The sequence below is a fragment of the Crocodylus siamensis genome, chromosome 7 (assembly GCF_052110815.1).
Source record: "Crocodylus siamensis isolate JL-2025a chromosome 7, ASM5211081v1, whole genome shotgun sequence".
Taxonomy (NCBI): Eukaryota; Metazoa; Chordata; order Crocodylia; family Crocodylidae; genus Crocodylus; species Crocodylus siamensis.
Genome location: NC_143401.1, coordinates 52,398,601 through 52,424,998, shown reverse-complemented (window position 1 = coordinate 52,424,998; position 26,398 = coordinate 52,398,601). Strand labels below are relative to the sequence as shown.

Genomic DNA, 26,398 nt, shown 5'->3' with positions numbered 1-26,398 from the left:
CAAATCTTCTTAAAATAATGCAGATTGGTGTGAAATACTACTTCTTTCGTTTGTCGTCTCACCTGGATGAAGATAATTCCATATCTTATTTTACTATTTATTACTCTTTTGGCCTTGCTGGTTGAGAAGGAGGATGTTTGCTACATGGATTTGGGTTTGGACAGGCTAACCTATTTTATTAGTCCCTTGTAAGTACCAGGATGGGAAGCTCTGACTAGCCATTTTTAATGTGAAAAGCTCAGATATGAGAAGAGAGATAGAAGATCATTTATCTCCAGTCTCCTTCCTATTGGCTCTTCTGAAGCCTAAGGAATCTGGGATGTGCTTTCTCCTTACATTCTGAGGTCAGGAGAAGAGTTGTGAGGAAGAAATTTATTATTTAAGTGGAACAAGTACAAAACTCAGTGATCAAGTGAATCTATGATTCACATGTCATTGGATAATGGGTCAGATTATTGGTAAATAGAGGAACAGGGTACACTGAGGTATGCAAAGTAATACAATAACTTTTGGTTGCATTTGGGAGTGAAATCAAGGAGAAAGGTGCAAAGAACGGCAATTGGGATCTCGGGCCCTCTCTCCATGTTACAGATATCATGCAATTAACTGGTTAATTGTGCAATTACCTTGAGACCAGCTACTTGTGCAAAGTACCTATCACATCATAAAAAGTTCCAGCCAGCTATAAAATTAGATCCTGAAAATGTGTACTCAGTTTTATTGCTGGTTGCTATTGAGCTTCAATCTGCAAGTGTAGCAGGGTCTCCTGCATGGCTGGAAGGATGGGGGTGGGGGAGGGTCCCAGCTGAGCTTGGGAGTCCCACAACTGCAGGGGATCTCAGCCTCAGCAGCTGCTGACTCTGAGTCCTGGCAGTACAGGGCCCTAGAGTCCTGCAGCTGAGGATGCTGGATGCTGAGAACCAGCTGGGCCCTGGCAGCTGAAGGGTGCAGTTGTCTTGAGGGTGTACAAAACTTCCAGGGCTGAGGGATTTCAGCAGCCATGATTTCCCAGCTCCAGGGATGTGTTACACATCTACTGGTGCTAAAGCATTGCTAAAACATAATCAACCTAGAGTGAACATGGACTACGCAACACAGCCATTTAACTTAACTAAAACTTAAATGTTATCTTCGTAGTTTCTTGTATATAGAAAAAATACTTAGCTCAGTGGTCTCACCCAATCCCAGCTGTTACTTCACCACAGAGTCTGATGGCCAGTCAGCATTCCTGAAAGTAGAGGGTGGTCGTCTGTGGGTAGTCTTTTGCCTGTTATTCAGTCCAGATGTTACTTGACACACAACTTCCTTGCTGCCTCCCTTTTATGCTTTTTCTTTAACTTCACTTCTGTGATGACTCTTCATTTCTGGATACCATCGATTGGTTTCTCTGTGATCATCATCCTGTTCATGTTTTTATCCTGTCAGCATATTCCTTTGTTTGAACAAACCCATCACATGCACAAATCTTAATTTTGTTTTTTACCAGACTCCTAATTTGGTCTTGTCCATTAAAGCTGGAAATTTCAAGGGCTCTGAAGTTGGGCACTGTCCCATTGGTCCCCTGTTATCACTTTTCATTAACTTATCCAATCATTTCATTCCTCTGATTCAGATGACTAGTGCCAAGTTCAGTTACTTTGAGCTAATAACAAGGCTAATGTTCTACACACATATGTTGAGAACACTAGAACATAAACTCCTGTCTTACACTGATAAAAAAAAGAAAAACATAATGTGAAATAAATCTCAAGGGTATACAGTGAAGATATAAAATGCAAAAGAAAATTTCAAATAATAATGTAATTCACCACTCAGGCAGGTGTAACTAAAGCTAAAATGTGCCAAGCTACCCTAACAGGTGCATGGGCACCCCCGAGGGCTGGGAGCCCCTCAATAGCAGGGGCTCGCTTTTTGCTGGTGCAGGAGGAGCCTGCCTCTTGCCATGCCATGCACATGTGATTGTGTGGATTGCACATTAGAGCCCATCATGCATTTACCTACACATGTCAAGGGAGCCTCAGTCATAATATATACATAAACCAGACCACTAGATTCTCACTGTAAAGAGTTTAAATTATTTGGAAAGTCATGCAGTTTCCAACTTCTCAAGTTTCAGCCAGGGAAGTTTAGATTCAATTTTAGGAAAAAAACTGTTTCACTAGGAGGGTGATGAAGCCCATGCTAAAGATAGAAAAGTTCAGTGCTGTACCCAATGGGCCCCCACAAGGGTACTCATGGCAGATGATTCACAGCGGATGACTCACAGCGGATGACTATATCCCCTACACCCTGTCTGCTCACCAACTGTAGGTGTTGATGGCTCTCCAGCAGTTTTCACTGCTCCCAGCTGCCATCTCAGCTTGATCATAAAGAGGAGAAACTGCGTAGGTTGGCCCCATTCCTCAGTGTCCTTGGGGTCACAACTGGCCTTGCTACATCCAGCTGCTAGTCATAGTTTCCTAGTTTCATAGTTGGTAGGGTCAGAGGGGACCTGAGCAGATCATCAAGTCCAACGGTCTGCCATGGCAGGAAAGGGTACTGGGGTCAACCTATTTGGAAGGAGTACAGGCTGTGGAAATGCAGAGCAATGCTCCGTGGCTCCAGCTGGGCTCCTTCCCTCACTTGAGGTAAGTATGGGGTGATTGCCTTTCCTAGGACTTTGTCAGTCCCAGTGCTTCTCCCCTCACAATATTCTATATAGTAATAGAAAGAATGGGTCTAAATAAAATACTGTTAGGATGTCTAGGAGGTTGATGTCTTAGTGCAGGGCTGTGTATTTTGTGGCCTGTGGGGTGCATACAGCCTATTGGGGTTAAGCTGAAGACCCTGGGCTTCCATTTGGCCACCACTCCCCCTACCTCTCTGGCTGCAATAACAGCCAGTCTCCATCTCCTCCTTCCTCCTCTGACTTTGGCTTTCTGCCCCATGTAGCACAATATGGGGAGCTGAGGGTGTGCAAGGCAGCAGTTGGAGCATGTCCACATAGTGCATCAGGGTTATCTGCATGGTGTGCAGTCCAGAACCTGTGTTTCACCCTGGTACAGTCCTCTGGGCATCCTTTGGCTACTTAGAAGTTGGACAGCTCTATCTTGCTGCACAAAGGCTTAGGCTTTGGGATGCCTCACCCTCTGTAGTAGAAGATTTCTGCCCCAGAAAGCCTCATGGATGTTTCCATGAATCTAGGCCTAAGTCTTTCAGATGAAAACTTAAAAATCAAGGTATTTTCTGCTCTGTATAGACATTGAATACTGAGAAGAGGGGTTTTGTCCTGGTGTACTCAGCCAAAATTATCTTCCCCTATACTGGGAATGGGAAGCCTATATGGAGCAGGGCTTTCTGTCACAGATGAAGGAAAATGAATTGTAGTCCTCCACTGCTTCAGACAGTTGGGAGTGGAGGGGAAGCCCCCAGCTAGGAGTTAATCAGCAGTGGTGCAGCTCATCTACAGACAATAGGATTGGGAACTTATTTATGCCCAGCTACCTCTGCTTATGACTTCTCTTGCCACTGCTCAACAGCTCTCACTTTTCCAGTGAAGCTGTTAGAGTTGGGACTGGATTTTATGGACTACTGTGGGTATTACACTGGTTGCCTTCTTTCTTTAGAGCTCTGAAGGAATTTTAGTGTTTCATGGGTTTTTTTCCTTTTTTTTCCCAAACCGTGTAGTTAATGAAGTTAGGTTCATATTGGCAGAGCTTATATGGGAGGTGTCCAGGGCAGGCACTTATTCCACAAGGAGCCCAGTTCCATAAGAAACTAATAAACTAATATTGGACTTGGTGGAAGACCCCTAAGGAAGCTGGGGAAAGGGGATTGGGGCTTCTGGTATCTGGTGCAGTGAGGAAACAGTCCCTTAACATCAGTAACACCTTGATCCTGGAAGGGCAGTGGCTCAGCAATGGCTGTGATTAGGTGAGAAGCATGAAGAGTTGAAAATAACTCCCCCAAACAGGTGAAAGTGAATAAGGAAAGAAGAGTGACCTGCATTACATGATTTATAGCCAGGATATATTCCCAGATCGGTTAATAAATTTACAACCTGATTAAACCCATATTTGTTGCATCTTGTTTATTAGTTTGTGTGGTGAGGAGAATTCCTTAGCCTCCAACATTCTGCCATTCTTACTTTCCTCTTCCTGCTTCAGAGATTGCTACACTTCATGGCTTATGATATATCTCTATGGTTTTTCAAGTGCTTTAGGATGTTTTGGTATGAAAGGCAGCATGACTCTCCAATATTATTAAGTGTCATAAATAATCAGCTGAGGCTTCTTTAAAAATCAGTTACTTCAGAGCACCCATAAAATTTTAGCCTATCCATTCTGGTCAGGTAGCACAAGATAAGAAAATTGTATAGTTTTATATTGATTTTTATACATAGATAATATAAAAATATTTCAGACTTTCAATTTATTTATTGACCTTGAGCCAAGATCAGAAATGACTACAAAAATAAATAATACATAAAGTAGATTACATGCAGCTCATACATTTTAAAAGAAACTTAAGTCAATGTTTTACCTATCATTATGCAATGACAAATTAAGTACTCACAGGCGATCTTCCTCCAAGGATTTGCTGAACTGTTCAAGTTAATTTTAAGAAGTTGGTGAACTGTAGCACAATACATGCCAGTTTGTAATATTGCAGCTATGTTTAATCTGTTGCAGCTGTATATTGGTTTTAGATTGTGGTATACCATCCAAATCACACTTGTATGAACTGTTACTCATGTCATATTCTCCTGGTGTTAGATGTCTTATAATCTTGATAAACTATGTATATATCCAGGCATATGTCATGTATGTCACAGTATACATTTTTAATTTTCTGTGGGTGTCATTTTTTATGATGAATAGTAGGTATTTTTATTTGTCTGCCTTTTAATAAATTATTAGGTGTCTGCTTCCAGATGCAGCTTCTATACAGTGATAATACTGTAATTTTAAAATTATCTTCTGGATAATTCTGCTTTGATTTGGACTAAGCTATCTGTCTCCTAGTTGGAAATCTACAGCTAGAAGTGACAAAGAAAACCTCTCATCTGCTTGTGTTTCAGCTGGTGTCACTCACTGAGGATCTGTAAGTGCTCAGAAATTTGTAGATAGTGACATTTGAGTTAGATTCTTGTCCTCTTGACTGGTGAAGGTCAGTGTTACAGATAACAGAGTAACTCTTGGAGTTTACTAGCAATGCTTTAAGGGTCACTGTTAAAGGAGCGATAGACTTTTTCTCAAGATGACAGTACCAACCTACTTATTACTGTCTTGTCTGATATTTTTCCTTTGGAGGGTAGCATTGGGGGAAGTGGGATGAGAAGATTATTTCAAAGGATGTATTTCTGTTTACTTAATATATCTGGTGCAACTCAATGACTCACCCATTATCTTCTGAGGTTGTAATACAGATGTGGTCTAGTTGACTGAGACCCAGTTCTGACAAAACAGACAAATTGTGGAATTCTGGTCCTATCAAAGGCAAATTCATGGAGTTTTACCATTGACATCAGTGGAATAAGGATGTCGCTTCATAGCATGGAAAGAAATGAAGACAAAAGATAAGGAAGGATTATTTTAGCCCATGACTGAAGGAATATGCCTGTGGAAGAATGCCATCTCCGTCTCTCCCCAAACTCTGCTATCAGGCTGATGACCAATCTGACAATTTGGTTACCATGGTCACCACAGAGGGCAGACACCCCTGCCCCTATCAGCTTCAGGTAACCCTGAGTTGTAACCTGAGCTGGATATATTCTTGGGGGAGGGGGAAACCTGCTCCCTCTGCCTACGTGACCAGCCTCACTCATCTAGGTGGGGGGGCTTAAACTCCCTGTTGTTCTAAGTAATGTCATCATGTCTGGGAGGGGGCTAGAGACCCTGCCAGTCTACCTAGCAACCAGTGATGCGTTACAAATTGGTTGGCTGTCAGCCAACAACTGCTGGCCTTCATCAGATCAGGTAAATGAGGTCATAAGGTCTATATAAGTTAAAGACTGCCCAGGAGAAGCAGCAGCAACCATAATGAGAACTCTCAGAGAAGCTGGACCAGCTGAAACGCACTCTGTCTCTTGAAACTCATGGTCAATGAACTGCTTGCCTCCAGAGGAAATCTCTAGCTGCCTCTGGATGATACTTATGAGTAAGCTACTTGAGATCTAACTAGATATATAGCTTGCAGTAACACAGATGTGTAATCAAAGGCTACCATGCCACTGTTTGCTCTAAGGGATTTCTCTGATATTGCTTTACCCTGTACTCCTTGTAACCAATAAAGTTCTCTTTACCTAGCATGGGAGACTTATTGGGTGAGGGTCTAGATTATGCCTTGGGGTCTCCTTGGTCTGGCTGACTAAGGGAGACCACTATTTGTGCTTCAGACTGGGGGAAGCACCCAAAGTTCTTCCAGTGGGTCAAGTACCCTCAAGGACTACTAGGCCTGTGTTTCCCAGGGGGCACAGGGCCAAGATCAGTCCAGACCCTGGGTGGTGGTGATGTTATCCCCAGGCTTGTAGGTGTGCTCCAGGAAAGGGGTCGGCTGGATGTGAGGCACTGCCAGGGAGGCACTTGGAGTCTGGAAGGTGGTTGGGCGCAGTGTGGTGGCTGGTTCAATGCAGGAGCACCCATTACTGGCCCGCCACAATGCCTACCATTTGCTGTTCTACTATTTTGATAATAGAAACATGTATTTCTAATGGTTTTGGCCATAATGAACGTTTGTGAGTAGGGTCAAGATTTAGCCCAAGATTCATGACATTAGAGCTAATCACTTAAACCTGAAGTTTTTGAAATTTTTCATTGGGTGATCTACTTTGTGAGACATTACTTCTTTCAAAAACTCTCAGCTCTCCACCATACCTTAAGTCTCATATATATACAACTCAAATATAATTTTTATCTGAATGATCAGAGAAAGATTATGAGTGATCTGTGGACTGTGCTATGAAACCTGCTGGTTTAGTAGCTGCCATAAGGAATTTCAGTGTTCTCTATTTATTCTTGCTTGGAGGAATTCTATTAAAAGCAATATGCATTAAATAAAATGCATTAGCTGCCTATAATCAAATGCAAAGACTTTGAAAATTAATCCAATTGCCAGATTTGAAATATTTGACATTTAATTTTTTTTCTGTCTTACAAAATCCTGTATATTGTTAGTCAAGAAAAAACTGACTCAAATACAAAGAAAAAAGTGTTATCATTCAGTAGCTAACATTTTAGACTGTAAGCAGCAAACTATAATTTGTGTTTAAACTCAAATAGTTTGCTGTTGGAACTGATGTTTAATTGTTTGTAAAACAGAGCCACAATGTAGTTTATCACTAAGATAATGAGTCTGCCTTTGTGACAATTCCAGCCCCCCCCCACCTGCCCTTACCCCTCCTTCCCTTCCTCCCAAACAGTGATGTTCAGGCGTAGTTAAAATGCTTGGTATTTATTGCCATTACTTACAAACTATATATGGTCTCTGAGACAACAGCTGTTGCCTCCATTATTTCCATCTATTGCCATATCAGTGCTGCATGTATTTAGCTTCTATCATGTGGCAAGTGTGTTCTTAGATAAGCTTTAAGTCACAAATAACATAATCACTTAGAAACAAATATAGCATGCTTCAGTAATCCTTTAAAAGGAAATGACTAAATCTGCATTTGATATTTTGCATTTTCCTGTCCAGTCTGTTTATTAACATGAACTTAAAAGAAATAACTAATTTTTGGAGAAAACTGGGAATGGTATCAAGAAAATTTACTTGAATGAGTGGGACAATGCTATGTGATTAGTACTATAATTTTATTCCTCTTAAAGTTCGGTTAAGAAAAATTGTAAGGCTTTGACCTTGTAATGAGTTCTGTACCCATGGACCTGTGCACTCATTTGCAGCTCCACTCAAATCACAATTGATGAGACAGAAAAGTAGATTTAAGCCACCTGTGCCTTGAGTCCCTTCATGTAGGCAAGGCCTGATCTACTGTCTATAGATACTAATGGAAAATTTCCTACTGGCATACTGGATGCTTTAGTAGATGTCCCTGTGTGGGAAAGTTGTAATGAAGAATTTGGGCTGAAAGTATAAATAGGATGTGACAGCTCTGATTACACATTAGACAACCAGCTGCATGAAAAGTGGAAGCAGAGCTTCTGGGCATGAAGCACTTAAATGCAGTACAACAGAATATGCTAGTATCCAAACAAGGCTAGAAAGCCCAAGTAGCAGCAGAAATGTGATTTAGGTTCTTTAATCTCTATGAAGCTGCTGTGAGAAATTAAAATACCATGGTATCAAATATTGAGAGAAACCTCTCTGTCTTTCTTTGACAACAGTAGCACAATTTCTTCAGTAGCTGCTGAAGCTGAACAAGAAGCTGGCAAGATTATTTTTGTAGAAAGAAGAAAACACATTGAAGACCCTGCAATGTTATTGCCTCATCCTCCATTGAAAATTGTTACACTGAAATCCAGTGTAGGGGCTCTAAGATCTCTTACTGCTTCTGGAATTGTTGATAGGAGTAGCAGCAGATATACTTTCTTCCATCTGAATTTAGCCAGAAGACCCTAACCTTTCTTAACCAAACTGGAACTGGCCATAGTGATCCATATGTAAACTATTGGCATTCACTCCAACATTAAAAAATTGCAAAACTGCAGTTACTCCACAGTGTTGCAATCCACCTACTAGAATTATGCTGTCTTCCCATAGAACACTAGGCCAAATGCAAGACCTCAGTGCTAATCTTCAAGTTCTCCACCATGGAACGAGATCTGAATACCTCAGTGAGTAACTCTCTCTTTCAGATGATGATGTCTTTTCACAGCTATGTATCTCAAAAACTATAAAGCTGTCAATATCAATGACAGGTTTTAGGGTTGTGGGTTTTCTTAGCAACCAACCAAAGCTCTGGAATTCCTGATGGGAGGAGAGGAAGTTTTGATCACAAAATACATTGCCTTTACCTTAGTTGTCCCACAGCTGCAAGTAAAAATAGGAAAAGAAGAAAAAATGAAGAGGAGTTAGATGAGGGAGTAAGAGAGAATGGATCTGAACGAAAGAAATAGATTAAAACAAATGGTTAAAACCTGTAATTCTGACATTTTTCTGAATCAGGCAGGAATATTAAACTGTGACTTCAGTGTAATTGTATTATCTCTTGGGAAGCACTGAGGCCAGGTCCTATGCCACCTATAAGGCATCTAAGTAGAATTAGGCACTCAAAGTGTGATCAAACTAGTTCACTGTAATCAAGTCCCTGAAAAAATATTAGTATGCCTGCTTTTGTAACATACTGTATTATAAGAATCCAGATTAGACAGCTGTGCAGCTCACAGGCAAGCAGTGGCAAGCAGATCTGTCAGCTGTTGCCTGTGACAAGAAATATATCGTAGTATCATAATTACTTCATTTTCTTGCATTTCACTCTTTTGATGTCTCCAGTTCACAATAAAGGCTGGCAAGACTGCTATTACTGCCTGTTGCTGGCTTGTATCATTATCCAGATCTTTTCAATTACTGACCACCTTTCTTTATTGATACCCTCTGGGTGTACTTACACAAATTCACACTCCTTGGTGGTGCCCTTTGTCTGCTGGCAGTCAATCATTCTTCTGTTTTTCACTGGTGCTTAAAATTGTGAGCAAAGGAATAACAATTCATCCATCTTTATGGCAAATGATGGTCAAGTGAGAGATGTTTATACTCTGTAGTGCTGCCATGCTGTTAGCTGCTAGTTGCATTTTAGGGCATTTTAAGCATTATGTACATGCAGGAGCTATAGTTTCTTTGAAGTCCTACTTCCTTCCTCTTCAGCATAGGTGGTAGCTGTGCTCCTGATGTCAGGAAGAAGGTAGGGGTAGAGTCTAGTTGGTGCCAGCCTGCCCTACATTCTTTTCTCTTATATTACGTGCTCATATCTCTCCTCTTTGCTTCACATTCCCATTTCAAATCATGGCCTTCCCAGTCTGGGTGCAGCTGTTTTCCTTTTGCAGTACTGGTGACTGTCCCTATGTTATTGGTTGCACTGCTTAAGCGCTTGAAATGCATTTTGGTTCCCTTTGTGACTGCCTTTGATAACACCCTCGCTATTATGTCAGTGATGAATTTGACTGAACTTGAGTGAAGTACCACATGGTTGGTATTGTCAGGATAATACCCTGGCATCCCCAGCAACTTTGATTCCCATAGAGATAATAATAGGATCAACGTTCATTTTTCAGACTTGGCTGAAGTCTGTCACAGGACACTAAGGTACCTACTACTCCTTTAAGAGCAGAAACTGCATAGGGAGAGGGCCTCAAGAGCCAGTAACCCCACAGATGCAGGTTGCTATGGCAGCAGGCTAACAAGGGAGTTAGCCTGCACCTGCACCCGGTCAGCTGGCTGGAAGAAGGCAGGGCCCTGGGCACATATAAACCCCAGGGCTGAGACCAGCAGGGGCTTTAGTTCTCTGGCAGCAGCCAGGGCAAGGAGCTTTCAGGGAAGAACTGCCCAGAGACATTCCTGGTTGCCTGATATGCTGCATATAGGGCTAATGAGGCTCCAGGAGCTCACCAGGTACCTTGGCCTGCAAGGCACTTAGTACTGGGGGGGAGTTTGACTCTTTTAAAAGAACAGAGCATACCCTGAACTACTTGTATTATGTTATAGCTGAGTGGCTTATACTTTGGTTGCTGTTTATAAATCAGTGGACTGGCCTTAGGCTATTGAGGAAGGAGGAGGCCTCACTGGGGGGGTCACTACAGTGTGGGGACCCCAGCTCTGGGGGGTGTGGTGACAGGAGGTGACAAAGGGGCTGTGGAGAGGCAATGTTTAATTACCATCTGTGAGGCATGGGGCATGGTAAAGGGGTGGTTTTGGAGCCACGCGTCTAGCCCATAAGGCTGAGGGTGTCCCATGAGGCACCCATTTTGAGCAGGACCCAAAAGGGGTCTAAACCCACGGTTCAGTGGGGTCCATCAGAACCATGTTCAAACACAAACTCGAGGGCAGCCTCCCTATTTATTGTAATTACCAACAAGAAGTGGCAGGTGAGGAAAGAAGAGCCCACTAGAAGCTCTAGGGGCATCATGGCCATGCCTGGGGACCCCATCTTGTGACAATCCCATGATTTTCCTTGTATTATATTACAAATGTCCAGGTTTTCTAATTCTGACTCCCACCCAAATTGAGACAAAAGATTAAAACTCATGGAAATGAACATGGAATAAGTCTTAATACTAACGAGAAAGGACTTATCTTAAATTTTGTCTCTTTCTAGGACTTGCGAATTGTACTGTAGGCTGAAGGGAAGTGCTTTCCTGCATTTGGAATTTGTAGCCCTGAGTTTTCTTAGAAATGTGTGCCTAAGCTCTCTTTTTTGAAACCTGAGGAGCCCTTCTTCTTTCTTACAAAAGAAGGTGGTGGTACTTCCCTTTATCCAATGACTTAATGGTTAGAGAAATTATTCAGGGATGGTGCTGGGGGCGGGGTGTGGCTATGATGGGGCTAAGGTGAATTTTTGTGGTAGTTATAGTCCCCCTTCTCCCCCCAAGCACCTTCCCTGGTTCTGGGTGTGCCCAAAAACAGAACTTCAGGTACCTTTATGACTTTAACATAAGAAGTTTAGGACCCACTGACTTTAGGTGCCCTCTGGAGTTGGGCAAAACCAGGCCCCTTGCTCCTGACACACTCCAACTCTTTGCCTGGTTGACTCGGTCATTATTCCTTTAATTTGCCAGCATATATCTTTTTTCCAACAAATTCAATTATTTTTCTCCCTCCCAACCAACCTGTTCTTTTCTTTTTTTCCATTTTCTTTCCCAGATTAAGCACTTGTCTTTTCTTTTCTAACTTGTCCACTTAAGGTAATAAATGCTCTTTTTCCTTTCCCTTAACTTCTCCCTGGATTTATTAGTTTTCTTCTTTGACCCAGCAAACTTATGACCTCTTGACAGCTTTTCAGATCTCTGCAATAGCTTTTCAAAGCTGCAGCAGATAACTCAGAGATGCAAATTAGTGGACAATCATCACAGAGTTTTGCTGATAGAATAGGAGCCCTGTTGGCAAAACACCTAGAACATGCATGTTCAGAGCTCTCTTAAAGCAGGAGAACCATCCTTTCTTTCAGCAGAATTAAACCATCTCTGCTGGGTGGCAGAAGCCTTAGTCCACTATCTGGCAGATGGTAAGAATGTGCAGGCACTGCCATCGTTCTTATCAGCAGCTGGTGTCTTCCTCCAATGCACGTTTTGGTCTGTCAACACATCTGCTATAATAGAGGCTCACATGGCCTCCAAAACTGTATGTGCTCTGGTGGTTTGGCAGTGGCAGCTGCTCTCTGCTGCTAGAAATTCCTCAGTAAGGCCTGGGTATATTGATTTACCTTTCCTTTATACCTGTTTAGCAAGTGGGTAATGTATAAAGCTAATGAAACAGATTTACTGTTTCTCTTTGGCTGCTTTTTGCTGCTCTGCTAATGCAAAGCAGTCGTAAAACTAGTTTAACTGCTCAGTTAAGATGAGTTTATAGCTGCTGTGCTTTGCTGGAGTGACACTTAGCATACAACACATACTGGTGAATGTAGCCAATGCTGTTCTCATCAGTAAGTGTATAATAAGTGGAATGTCATAGTACACTGAGTGCTACTTTTTCTTGACATAAACACTTCAAACATGTAAATGTTCCTCTGATGTTTCAGTAAGCAGTTTCTCCTGCCACCTGGGGATGAACCTTTAGAGACCTAGGTGGGCATCTGTTTAAAATTCAAAGCTTATACATCGTAATTAGACTATATAAATCTGCATTGTGTTATGCTTTATTGTTTGTATTAAAATGCTACATGTACCAGTCTCCTGTTTTTGTGCAAATACATTTAAAAGTCTGACATTTATAATGGTGTGCATTAATAATACAATCTGCATGCTTTGAATAAATAAAGATCTGTTAACCTGTATTTTTACAACCTGAGACCAATGTCACAGTTAATATATTCAAAACCAATAGTTGGCAAGGTGAATGGATACCAGTTAAATAGTATGAAAATAAAATGGAGACTTTTTGTCAAGTTATTCATTTATCCAGCTTGTTCTCAGATATGATTTCAGATAAAAATAAAACCTTATGAATAAGATAAATGAAATGATAGGCTTCAACATTTATGATACTGTGCACTGGGATTTTAATGCCTTATATATACTTCTTTCATATTAATTTACAATGAGTTTCCAGAGTTGGTGCACTAACCTCCATAAAATAACAAAAATAGTATTTAATTATTAACATTTACATGTTGCAGTTTATCCCTTATTATGGTTGTATGCAACTAGAGTTTTTTGTCTTTTTACTTTTTTTTTTTTTTCCCCCTGATCACTGGATGAGAACTGGTGCTTAGAAACATTTCTCCAGATCAGAAATAATTACTGATCCTGGAAACTTTATTATCATCTCCTATGGAGTATAGGATGGCAACCCTTAAAATCATTCATTTCTGATCACCATCTGATTTTAATTTCCTTGATTTCTGCTGTGATCTGAGCAGTCCTGATATACTATTTCTCCTCTCTCTCAGAGATTAGATAAGGAGGTGTACCAATGGTTTTGAGTTCTAGTGATTCTGGTGTACCAAGTGCTAAAAGTATATTTCAAATAAGTGTTATTTTTATGTATGGTTTTTAAATTAAATATGTAATTTATACGTATTTGGAGATATTTCTGCATAGGTAGAAAGACAATAATTCAACATATGGATGAAATTCCACTTTGAAGTATAATGAAACTCAATAGAGTAAAATGTAACAGAATTAAATGTCAATAGTCTTTTATTGCTGTATATGATACTGATTTTTAATGAGAACTTATTTTCTAGAGAACTGGGGTCACTTGACCCCAGTTGTCTTTTCTGCCTGGTGCAGGGGGCTGGACTCAATGATCTTCCGAGTTCCCTTCCAGCCTCACAATCTATGAATCTATGAAACCGAACTTTAAGTGAAGAATTTTATCCTGGTTTTAAATTATAATAAATGACTTCATTTTAATATTAGCAGTTTAAAGCAAAAGCAGAAAATCCCATGTAGTATCAAAAATATTATCTTTTTTATTATAGGCTTTTTCAGGCAAAATAATACTTTACTTTATTTAAAAGCTAGAAAAAATGTTAGCATGACCAGTGAGGTGAGATATTTATCATGGAAATAAGTATTATTGCATTAAAATAGAAGGATATAAGGTACTTTGTAAGATGGAGAGATCTGATTCCTAGCATGATTTTTCTTATGTATCAAGAATAATATCTGAATTTTCAATTATGTAAAGCACCTGTAGCTCCCATTGGCTTTACAGTGTTCTGAGTGCTTCACACCTGAAAATCAGACCAATAATATCATAAATGCTAGCATGGGGCACTTTAACACATCAGACATGTTTATGGCTCTTGCTTTTTCACAGGTGGAATTTCCAGTGAAGTTGGTAGGAATTTTGACTGGATATAGAACTAGTTCTTTAGTTCATACAGTTCCATTCATGTAAATCTGATGCATTTGAGTAGTCTATACTTGGACCAGCAACTTTGAGTGAGAATTATTCTGTTATATGTTATATGCAATGGATTGCAAAAAAGGACCTATATTTCTGAAAGACCAAGTTGTTTTTTATTATATGAACTCATTATGAGCCTTAGTTGTATGTTTTTTATTTTTGGAGAGCCCTAGGAATTACACCAAGTATATGATTCAGAAACCTAAATTCTTCATGCTACTTGACTCAAAAACATGTGGTAGATTCTTGACTTTACCATCAGAATATTCTGAAATAAGCATCCATTCATCTTGTTGAAGAAGGCCCATGGTGCATGTGCAGGATTTAAAAGGGCCTGCCAATGGCAGAAACTGCACTTTGGGGTCCAGCTCTGGCGAGAGAAGCATGGATGGAAGCCTGTCATACCCCAACAAGCCTGGGATGCCCAGCTGATGTAGCAGACCCCAGCCTTGACCCCCAGCACAGCTGGGAGGTAAGTGGGGCCTGAGTTTCATAGATTGCATAGACATTAGGGACTGGAAGGGACCTTGCAGCCGGCAGTGATGCGGTGCTGTGTGAGAGCCTCCGGTTCTGGAAGAAGTGTCTACGTGACTTGGCAGAGAGTGTGGCCCGTGGAGTGAGGATCCGTGCCCGCTGCCAAGAGCTGGCTGAAACAGATGCCCCGACCCACTTTTTTTTCAACCTGGAGCGACGGTTGGCAGCGAGCAAAGTCTTAGATCACCTCAAGACCTCTGAGGGCCAGGTCATCACTGACCCAGGTGAAGTACATGAACATGCTGTTGCTTTCTGTCGTGACCTGTTTGCAGCTGAGCCGTCCTGCCCTGACGCCGTGCGGGAACTCCATGCGGGCCTGCCGCGCCTTGGTGCCCTGGAGGGCGGCGAGCTTGAGCAGGAGATCTCTCTGGTGGAGCTGGCAGCGGCCGCAGCTGGCCTCGCCTCCGGCAAAGCCCCAGGCCTCGACGGGTTACCTGTAGAGTTCTACAAGGCTTTCTGGCCTCTTCTCGGTCCCTGCCTCCTGCGTGTTTTTCAGGAGAGTCTTGCCAACAAGGTCTTGCCGATCAGTTGCTGCTGTGCAATGCTCACGCTGCTGCCCAAGAAAGGAGACCTTGGCTGCATTAAGAACTGGTGGCCAGTCTCCCTGCTGTGCGCGGATTACAAGATCCTGGCCAAAGCACTGGCCACCCGCCTCTGCACTGTCATGGCCGCCATCACTGGGCCTGAGCAGAGCTACTGCATGCTGGGCAGAACCATCCAAGACAACCTGTTTCTGCTGCGCAACCTACTTACAGCCAGTGAACTCTTTGGCCTGGACGTTGGCCTTATCTCTCTGGACCAGGAGAAAGCCTTTGACGGGGTGGACCACGCCTACCTCTTTCGGACCTGGAGGACTTTGGCTTTGGGCCCCTTTTCACCGGCACCCTCCGGGTCTTGTATTGAGACACTTACTTCCAGCCTGCTCAAGGTGAACGGGGTGCTCTGTGCCCCATTCTCCGCATGCAGAGGCATCCGTCAAGGGTGACCCCTGTTGGGCATGCTCTATGCCCTGGCCATTGAGCCACTGCTGCATGCACTGAGGCACCGCCTGAGCGGTGTGGCCTTGCCACCAGCCGTGGGCCCATCCATTGCCCCTCCGCTGCGGCTCTCAGCATATGCAGACAACGTGACCATCTTCCTTAACACCCAGGAAGATGTGGAGGCCCTGACAGCCTGCCAGCAAGCCCACGAATGCGCCTCTTCGGCCCATATCAACTGGGCCAAGAGCAATACCCTGCTGCTTGGAGAGTGGATCGCCATGACCCCCCCCCCCCCCCCCCCCCCCCCCCCCCCCGGCCTTGCCCGAGGGCCTCACCTGGTGCTGCGAGGGTCTTTAAGATCCTGGGCGTGTTCCTGGGGCCACCAACCTTCATGGCGCACAACTGGGACGGCCTTGAGGAAGGAGTGAAGGCCCGCCTACAAAGGTGGCACTAGCGCCTACCCAGCCTCTCCTACCATGGACATGTCCTCATTGTGAACAACCTAGTGGCAGTGACCCTGTGGAATCGGTGCGCCATACTCAATCTGCCGGAGGACCTGCTCGAGAGACTCCAGCGCCTCCTGATTGACTTCTTCTGGGATGGGCGCCACTGGTTCCCACAACCTGTCCTTTTACCTACCTGTGACTGAGGGGGGCCAGAGTTTGGTTGACCTGGCGAGCAGGGTGGTCGCCTTCTGTCTCCAGGCCCTCCCGCAACTCCTATACAGTGAGGAGCGCCCACCTTGGCAACACTTGGCATGCTGGTTTTTGCAGAGGGTGGGGGCCCTTGGCTTTGACTGGGAGCTCTTCCTGTTGGACCTTACACTTTTGAACTGGGCAGTGCTTCCAGCCTTTTACCGTAGCGTGGCAAGCCACTACGAGCCTGGCAAGCCACTTGCCGCCTCCAGTCCCAGGCCTGTCACCTCCAGTTCCTGCAGTTGCTGGGGGAACCCCTGGTGCACAACCCAGCGCTGAGGCGCCCTGTGCTGAGCCTGGCCTCTGCCAGTCTCATGGTCACTCTCATTCAGGTGCGTGTTTTCCACCTGAGTCACCTCCTTGACACCGCTCGGTCAGCCTGGCTTTCGCCCAAGGCCTTGAGCAGCTGGCTGGGCATGCGCTCCATTCGCAGCGTGGGCCATCTCCTGTGCGACATCCAGGCTTCCCTCCCATTGGAAGCAGCAGCCACCCCGGAGGACCATCTCCGGGCAGGCCAGGTCCCCTGCACCGAGGATGTCTCGAGCGAGGCTTTCCCTGTGTTACCAGTCACCCCAACCATGGCCGACGATCTGGCCAGCAGCCCTGGCACCCCGCTGATGCTCCCTGTGCCTCCTGACAGTGACACGGGTTGTCCTTTTTGCTTTTCTGTCACGTAGAGGCTTATACGCCTGGGTGGTTCACGTCCACCACGCCCAAGTGCTGGCAGGCCGCCCCGTTTACACTGTGGTGATGGTGCCTGGGGCCGCCAGGTTCCCCACTGGTCCACCCAGCATGGCGCACATTGTATAAGCTGCCAATCACCAAGAAGACTGGCGACCTGCAGTGGCGGTTGCTGCACGGCATCCTAGCCACTGGCACACTTGCGTCCCACTTGGACCCAGCCGCTGCGACGGCCTGTCCCTTCTGCCTGGGGGGGTGTTGAGGAGACCCTCTTTCATGCTTTCCTGGACTGCCCCCGCCTGCAGGCACTCTGTCACCCTCGGGCTGCTCCTGCAGGCTCTGGGCAGGAGCTTTTCGGAGATGACCTATGTGTGCTCCTACCCATACCAGGCGGCTGAGAAGGGCCCCATCTGCCTGGCCAACTTCGTACTGGGTCAGGCCAAGTTGGCCGTCCTTGAGAGCCGCCGGAACCGGCTTGCCGGGACCAGCTCAGATGATGCCCTGCGGCTTTTCCGCCTCCTGGTGCAGGCACACTTCTTGCTGGAGTTTGAGCATGCTGTGCTCTGGCGGGCGGTGCCCGCCTTTGAGATGCGCTGGGCCCTTGAGGGAAAACTGTGCCAGGTGGAGGACAGCTGTCTCAAATATGTGCTCTGATGTCATGACCGGTCTGGGCGACCGAGCTGGCTCGGTGTCGAACTGCAACTTCTAGCTCGTGCCGCGTCCTGGGCCTTCACCAGGCTGCCTTTTTGCTTTCTTTTTGTGTGGAAGTTGAAGGTTTTGTTATGTGTATGATGGGATGGAGCAGGGTCTGAATTGTTTATGTATATAGTTATGACCGTGTGGCTGGCACGCTGACTGCATAATTAGCATGTAAGACACGATGTGAAATGCAGCGAAGGTATCTGTCACGGTGTGATGTGCTGGTTGGTTTGGTTTGGTAGTAAGTTGTTTGTGTTTTTGCTTTGTAAGCAGCCACCATTGTTGTATACCTGAACCCCTGAATAAAGTAATTAAAAAGTCCTTTCTTGAAGATGGACACCACACTGTCCTCTTCCAGTCTTCAGGAGCCTCTCCCAAGTGCCATAAATTCTCAAATATCCACACCAATGGTTAAGCTATGATGTTGACTGACTCTCTTAGCACTCTTGGCTGCATTCCATCAGAGCCTGCTGACTTATGGAGGTCCAACCTCTCAAGGTGTTCCCTGACAAGGTCTTTGCCAAATGTAGGCATATAGTCACCCATATCCTCGTAGTCCTTTCAGGCAGGGTGATCCCCATGGGCCAGTGAAAAACTGATGCAAAGTAATAATTGAGGAGATTAGCTTTTTCCTTGGTGTCAGTTGTCAGCTGCCCCATTTGATTCAGCAGGGGCCCAGCGTTGCCCTTATTTTCTTTTGACTCCCTATGTATCTGAAGACGGACTTTTTATTGTCTTAGATTCCCATAGCCAGCTTGAACTCTGTTTTGGCCTTTGCTTTTCTGGTCTGTTCCCTACAGGTGCAGGCCAATGATGCATAATCCTCCTCAGAGGTATTTTCCCATCTTCCAACTCTTATAGGCTTCTCTTTTAAGATTAAGGAGATCCACGAGTTCACCATTTAGCCAAGGGGGTTTCCCAGCCCTTTTGCTACCTTTCCTGCAGGCCTTGTGCTTTTAGCATCGTGTCCTTAAGAAGCAACCACTCATCTTGGACTCCCTTCCCTGTCAGATCATGATCTTTCAGGGCCTCGACAACCAGCTTGTCAATGCAGGCGAGGAAACTACGCAACTGATCACATTTGGCTGAATGCTCCTCCCATGTGCAGCCTCTGTTAGTTCCCTAGAAAATTCGTGGTCAAGGTCTTCCTCCTGGTTAGGAGGTCTGCAATAGACTCCTACAGCAATATCCCCTTCCCCACTTTCTCTTTGTATTCTAACCCAGAGTGTTTCAAGTCACCCTCCTTGTGTGCCAACGTCAGCTAGTAGGGAAGTATACGGATCCTTAACATAGAGAGCTACACCCCCCCACCCTTCCTCCCAGCATGATCCCTCCTGTACAAGTTATAGCCATTTATACCTGTGGTCCAGTCATACGTGGAGTCCCACCAGATCTCTGTTATCCCTATGAGATCATATTTGTTATTGCTTAGTAGGAGGGCCAGTTCCTTCTGTTTATTCTCTATGCTCCTGGCATTAGTATACAGGAGCTGAACCAGCCATTGAAAGCCCTAGGCTTCTTTGTAAGCTCAGGAGAGTCCTATCCATGGGCTCAGGTAGGAGTAAGTTCAGTTGCATTTCCTGACCCGCTGATTATGTGCTTGTCTCTTCCTGGGCTTGTTCCAATGGTTTTCCACCCATCCCCTGGAAATCTTAGTTTAAAGCTCTGTTGAGCGGGTCAGCCAATCTGGTTTAAAAAAAAAAAAATCTTTCCCACTGGGGCAAGATGGAGGCATCTCTTCCCAGCAGACTGAGGTGTGGACTGTGATTTAAGAAGCCATCTCCCTGAGGTGTGGACTGTGATTTAAGAAGCCAAAGCCTTCGCAGTGGCACCAATGCCTTAGTCTTCTGTTTTACCTCTCCAGTACATCTCTTCCTCCTGTGCCCATGACCTGTAACTGGGATTATGGAGGGGAAAACCATCTGCCCTCTAAGCCCAGCCCCCAGAGCCCTGTAATCACTTGTGACCTGGCCAGAATTGCTCCAAGCCATGTCATTTGTCAACATGGATAAGGAGCATGGAGTAGTGGTGCTGTTGGTGGGCCCTTTTAAATCCTGTCCATGCACAGTGGTCACACCAGCACTGTGCCATTCTGGGGCTTAGGAGATCCCTGACCCATTGGAGAAGGGAGTAAGTGTCCCCCGTCACCTTTCTATCTCTCATGCTGGGCAGCACCAGGATGCATGGTTCCCTGGGGAGCTGGGCCACGTAGGACTCAGCGGGGTGGGGGCATAACCCTCCTCAGCTCCTCTCAGCTGCTTTCCACAGTTGTCTAACACCCACTTTCAGTGGTACCAGAGAAACTTAAAAGAGAAGCCTACACCAGATGGAAAACTGGAATTGTCACTAAAGAGGACTATTCAGCCCTAGCCCTTACCTGTAAGGAGTGGTCCCAAAAAAGCCAAAGCGGTAACCAAACTCAGGCTAGCCACCAGATAACAAAAAGTCATTCTTCAGATGTGTGGGAAATCAGAGGAAAAACAAAAGCAACATTGGCCCCCTGACAGATCAAATGGGGCAGCTGATGTCTTCTGACACCCAAGAAAAGGCCAATCTCCTAAATGATTAGTTTTCATCATTTTGCCACCTGCCCAAGGGGATCAGACTGTCAGACAGGACCCAAAGCATCCAGGGCTTGGGAGATAGGCCCACAACTGACAGATCAAATGAGAGAATACCTTGAGAGGCTTGACATCCATAAGTTTTAAAAGAGCTGGCAGACATCATAGCATGCCCTATGGCCAAGGTATCTGAAAGCTTGTGGTGCTTGGGTGAAGTATCAGAAGACTGGAAAAGAGCCAACATGATCCCAATCTTCAAGAAAGGAAAGAAGGAAGATCCAGGGAATTACAGACCTATCAGTCTGATGTCCATCCCTGGAAAGATCTTGGAGAAAACTATTGAGGGATCCATCTGCAACAGGCTAACAGAAGGCAACCTACTGAATGCCAGCCAACATAGTTTTATTATTGGAAGATCTTGCTTGACCAAACTAATCTCCTTCTATGACCAGGTGACACATTGCCTGGACAAAGGAGATGAGTTTGATGTCATTTATCTGGATTTCAAGAAGGCCTTTGATTTGGTCTCCCATGATGTCCTCATGACCAAGCTAGGGAACTGTGGCCTTGATCTTCTCAGGCTACTAGTTGATGGGAACAAATCAACGTGATACAAGGTGGAGTCCCCCATGGCTCAGTGCTTGGGCCAGTACTCTTCAATATTTTCATTTAATGATCTGGATTAGGGCATCAGATGTGGACTGGCAAAGTTCATGGGTGACACTAAACCATGGGGGAAGGCAGTCATGCTGAAAGACGGGCTGGGGATATAGGCAGACTTGGACATGCTTGCAAAGTGAGCAGACCAAAACCTGATGGCATTCAATATATTAAAAAAAAATACAGGGCACTTCACCTTGGGAGAAAAAACCAGCATCATATTTATAGGCTTGGTGATGCTACGCTCGCTAGCACCATTACTGAAAGAGACTTGGGCATCTTGATTTGACCGCAAGATGAACATGAGCTACCAATGTGATGCTGTGGCTGGCAAAGCAAACCAAACTCCGGCATGCATCCACCGATGCATCTCAAGCAAAACCAGAAACGTCATCCTCTCACTTTACCTGGCCTTAGTGAGCTGGAGTACTGCATCCAGTTTTGGGACCCCCACTTCAGGAGGGATGTGGATAAGCTCAAGAGAGTCCAGAGGAGAGCCACCCATATGATCAAAGGCCAAGAGAGCAAGCCTTATGAGGAGAGGCTGAGGGACATGGAATTCTTCAGCCTGGCAAAGAGAGGGCTCAGGGGGGACTTGGTGGCTGCCTATAAGTGTAAGGTGGCTGCATCAAGATCAGGGAGAACACTTGTTCACCAGTGCTCCCAAAGGGATAACTAGGTATAAGAGCCATAAACTTCTCGAAGGCTGATTTAGACTCGATTATAAGGAAAAACTTACTTACAGTCCAAGTGTCCAAGGCCTGGAACAGACTCCCCCCAGAGGTGGTGCAAGCACCTACTCTGGACTCATTCAAAAGGCATTTGGATGTTTGTTTATCTTGCTGGGATCATTTGATCCTTGCAGACTTCCTGCATCTGGGAAGGGGGCTGGACTCGATCTTACAAGGTTCCTTTCAGCCCCTAATGTCTATGAACTTAACTGATGCTGAGAGTACTGTGAATTTTATTTTAAAATAAGTAATATACTATCCTTGATATATATTTTTTTTAAATTAGAACTTTCACTGTTCGCCAGACAAAAAAAACATGACTTCTGTGTGTGTGCATGTTTGTGCACACTTGTTTATGCATGCATGTGCCCACACTTTTCAGTTTTGTGCGGGTGAGTATCTGTATATGGCACAAATCTGGATTTGGAAAATATAGCACTATCTTTAATCAGGATTTCATTTGGATACCTAAAAGGGAAAAGTTCCATATAAGGAACAAAGCTAGCATATTGCTCAGAAGACTGGGAATCCCAAAGGCTTCCCTGTTCTCAGGATTTCAAATGGCAGCATGGAACACAGAACTCAACTCTGTAATCTTATGTTCAAAATAGTATCTTTAGCGCGTTATAAAGCAATATCATAAATATTTTAAATGCTATTTTTAAATCTAGAAGACTGGAAAAATCTCTTTTCAGATGAACAATATTTATTGCCATGCTAATAATTTTCCTTTGTACTTCCAGGCTTTTAATGGCTACACTTACTCTTAATGGCATCACCTGATTTTAGTGAGACAATAACTATTAATTTTATGACTTTGGATAAGACTTTTTACCTTCTAGGAGAATGTAAAGAGTTTTAATCGGGAGACCATTTCTTCTAACAATTTGTCCTTGTGCAACAAGATTTTTTTTTTAGGAGTTACTGCTGCCTGGGCTTTCTTCTGCAATTCTCCTAGGGCTATGCTACCACTAACAAAGCTCCACTGGTTGTACCAAAGATGAAAACATTAGTGTATAAAACTGGTTGCTGGCATTTCTGCCATCATGCCATCAAGTCTTCTCAGAATAGGCCTTGTTGACTCAAAGGTAAAGTTAAGAAGTGACTTCTTTGTTAGTGCTCTCAGCACTGTTCCTTCTGGTGGAGCTACTCTTGTGGTACTATACATTGGGAACAATTAAAAACAATCAATCTCCCCCTCCAAAAAAAAATGTTGTAGATATGGCCTTTTTGTCTAGCTGGCTGTGGGTCTGAAGGATTGGAGAACACAGGCCCTGTGCAAGGCTAGTGGTACACCCTACCATAGGTGTTATAGACAGATAGTATTCTTTGGTATCAACACAATAATAATATAAGCTGTTAGGACACAGCTGTTACAGCTACATGATTCTGTAGTAACACAAGTATGGCAGAACTATTCCAACTTTTAACCCTACTTCGTTTAGGGGCAAAGTTAGGGTGATGTATCTCATCCATATGCTCCTTAGTTTCTTTACACAATAGTGCATAGCTGTATTTTGGTACAGTTCCAATTTCTTTAATCTGAAATGTTTCACAACATCCTAAATCAGTGGCACTCAGCCTTTCCAGGGCATGAGGCACATGAGAGGGGCTGGTCCATAGGTTGGATTCGGTGTCCGGAGCAATGTCATCTAGCCCCTGGGGAACCCCATGGGTCCAAAAATTGGATGGCTGGGAAGCTGTGACAATTAATACTGCTACTATTCCCCTCCTGCCAAATTTGTGAACCTACAGGGAGTCCCATGGTCCAGAAGATTCAGCGCTGGCCCACAGGCCTTCCTTTGAGCACCTCAACCCCAAACTTTCAGGAAAAACAAAATTGCATAGAAACAGTGAGAGAGTATACAATGGATGTTGCTGATCATAGGTTAAATAAAGAATTTTGGTTTTCTAGACAGTAGGCAGTAGAATTAATAGTTGGCATACGTTTCAGTTAATACATCCAAAGTAGAGGACTTTGTATTTGTCCTGATTGTGTGTAATTTAATTTATTTTAGACCATTTCTTCAGTTTATCAGTCATTATGGATCCTAAGCCTACCTTCCATTGTGTCAGCAATGCCATTCAGGTTGTTTTTCATCTGGAAATTTGCTAACTGTTCACTCAGTCACACCTGTTAATGAAGATATTAAACAATACTTAACACACTGCATACACCTGGTGATCCCTGTTCGATTCCTCCTCCTATTTAGATATTGAGCAATTGATGGCTACTGTTTGAACATGATGATCCTGGTTATGTATCCATTTTACAGTACTTTCATCCAGACTGTATTTTCTTAGTTAACATAGTCTCTCAGGACATTCTCATTAGTAAAAAGCCTTGCTAAAGAAGGAAATCAGGTTGGTCAGGCATGACTTATTTTTGTTGAATCCATGTTGGCTGTTTCTGATCACCTTATTCCCCAGGTACTTAGAAAAAGATTCCTTGATCAACTGCTCCATATTTTGAAGTCCGAATAACAAGCTTGTAATTCCCTAGATCCTTCCTCTTCCCATTCCTAAAGATAGGTATGATATTTGCCTTTTTCCATTCATCCAGGACTTCATGCATTCTCCCCAAATTCTCAAAGAGAAAAGCCAATTACTCTAAAATTACTTCATCCAATTCCTTCAGTAATCCTGTCTGGCACTAACTTGAAATTGAATGAATGGCCTGGTTGATCCTTTGGTTCTTGGTGAATATGGGGGACTGGCCTATTTCATGTGCCAAAGGGAGATCATAGGTCAATGCCCACAAAAGGAAACTAAACTTCCCTTAAGGGAGGACACTGGGGATACATCAACTAGATATGGGGGACAAATAAAGAGAAAACAGGGAAGAGAGTGAGGGTCACAGGTTAATAAAAACAGATCCAGAAGGGGAGACTTAAGGAACTGGATACAATAAGCCATGAGGCCCCTTCCAGGCCCCTGTTTCTGTGTGTGAATTTAAGAACAATATTCCATCACTTGCAAATTTAAGGTTTCCATAAATGTGTTGATACACAATTTTTAAACTCAAGACTTTTACATTTTCCACACAGACTTCTGCCACCAGAAAGGAATTTCACTATGTAAATGGAGAAGCTCATGTAAAAAAAATGGGACACAAACTTTACCCGTGAATTACATAACTATTTGCTGGAGAGTAGTAATGTCGGGGCTTATGGGTCTGGGGTTCTATTTCTGCTCCTTGGTTTAATGGCAAGAGTCCTAACTACATTATGCATTTGGCACATTCTGTCTTGGAGGCTGTGAAATCTGTCATTTTATGTCCCTGGGTTTTGTTTCTAGATCTATGAGAACCTTCCAGTTAAAACTGAGTGGGTGAAGTGATAATTTCTTCATTCTCATGATGAGCGCGCAAAGTGTTGGTCAATAGCAAGGACTATGAAATGCGCAGAATTATAAGCACCAGGGAGCAGAAGAGATTTATTTAGAACTCATAATCTATGGGCTCTGCTGTTCCCCCTGGGCTACAAGAGAACTCAGCTGGGGATTCTCTCTTTCTCTCACTATTTGGTTTGTTGTGCTATGGAATACGGAGGATGTGCTGAAAACTGAGAAGACAGAGGATGATCTGGGCCAGGTGATCTTTTAAAGGCATTAACAACATTCTAATTCAATTGTCCACATTTCCAATACAGAAAATAATTGATGCAACTTGAATGGTTTTTCCTAATATCTCTATAGTTTTGGAATGTATCCTAATAGAAATTGTGGCTTTATTTTACAGGCAAAACTTTAAGGGCATCAGCAGAAGAGTTTACTAAGGATCCTTGTTATCTACCTAAAAGGGAGGCTGTTGTTCAAGCAGCGCGTTCCCTTTTGACTGCTGTCACTAGACTACTTATTCTGGCAGACATGACTGATGTTGCCTACCTGTTGCAACATTTAACACTGGTAAGTAGGACCTGAGCTAACTCAGTATGCCTATTGTCAGAGAAGTGTCTGCATTTATTGACTCAGTACACCATCCTCACTTATGTCACAGGTCACATGTGCTTTCAATAAATTAAAAAGTATAAAAATAAGTTTTATTCCAGGTAGCATTTGGAGCTATTACAACCACTAATATGGGAGAATTAAATTAGTCTCTAATGGGTAAAAGTGCATGAGATCAAATACAGTCCACATTTTAAGTCAAATCTATAGGAAGGAGAGAAAAAACACATTTCTACCTGTTAATTGAACAAATTTGATACAGAGAATTAAGAGGAAATATAGACATTTACTTTCATTATTTTATCTCTTTCCAAGTTTCTTACTGGAAACACTGTGCTTATACAGTGAGTTACTATAAACGTGCCATTGTTTCCAGTAACTGATTACTATTAGATCTGAGAGAATTC

The 26,398-nt window shown here is 43.7% G+C and overlaps 1 protein-coding gene across 5 annotated transcripts in view; it reads left to right on the top strand.

The window, feature by feature from the left end:
• Window positions 1-26,398, top strand: part of CTNNA3 (catenin alpha 3) — a 1,496,635-nt gene that overhangs the window by 100,896 nt on the left and 1,369,341 nt on the right. For all 5 annotated transcript variants that reach the window (XM_090056878.1, XM_090056880.1, XM_090056877.1 and 2 more), the window contains one exon: window positions 25,783-25,949. In XM_090056878.1, the coding sequence (XP_089913004.1) occupies window positions 25,783-25,949 (167 nt within the window). The remainder of the gene's footprint in view (window positions 1-25,782; window positions 25,950-26,398) is intronic.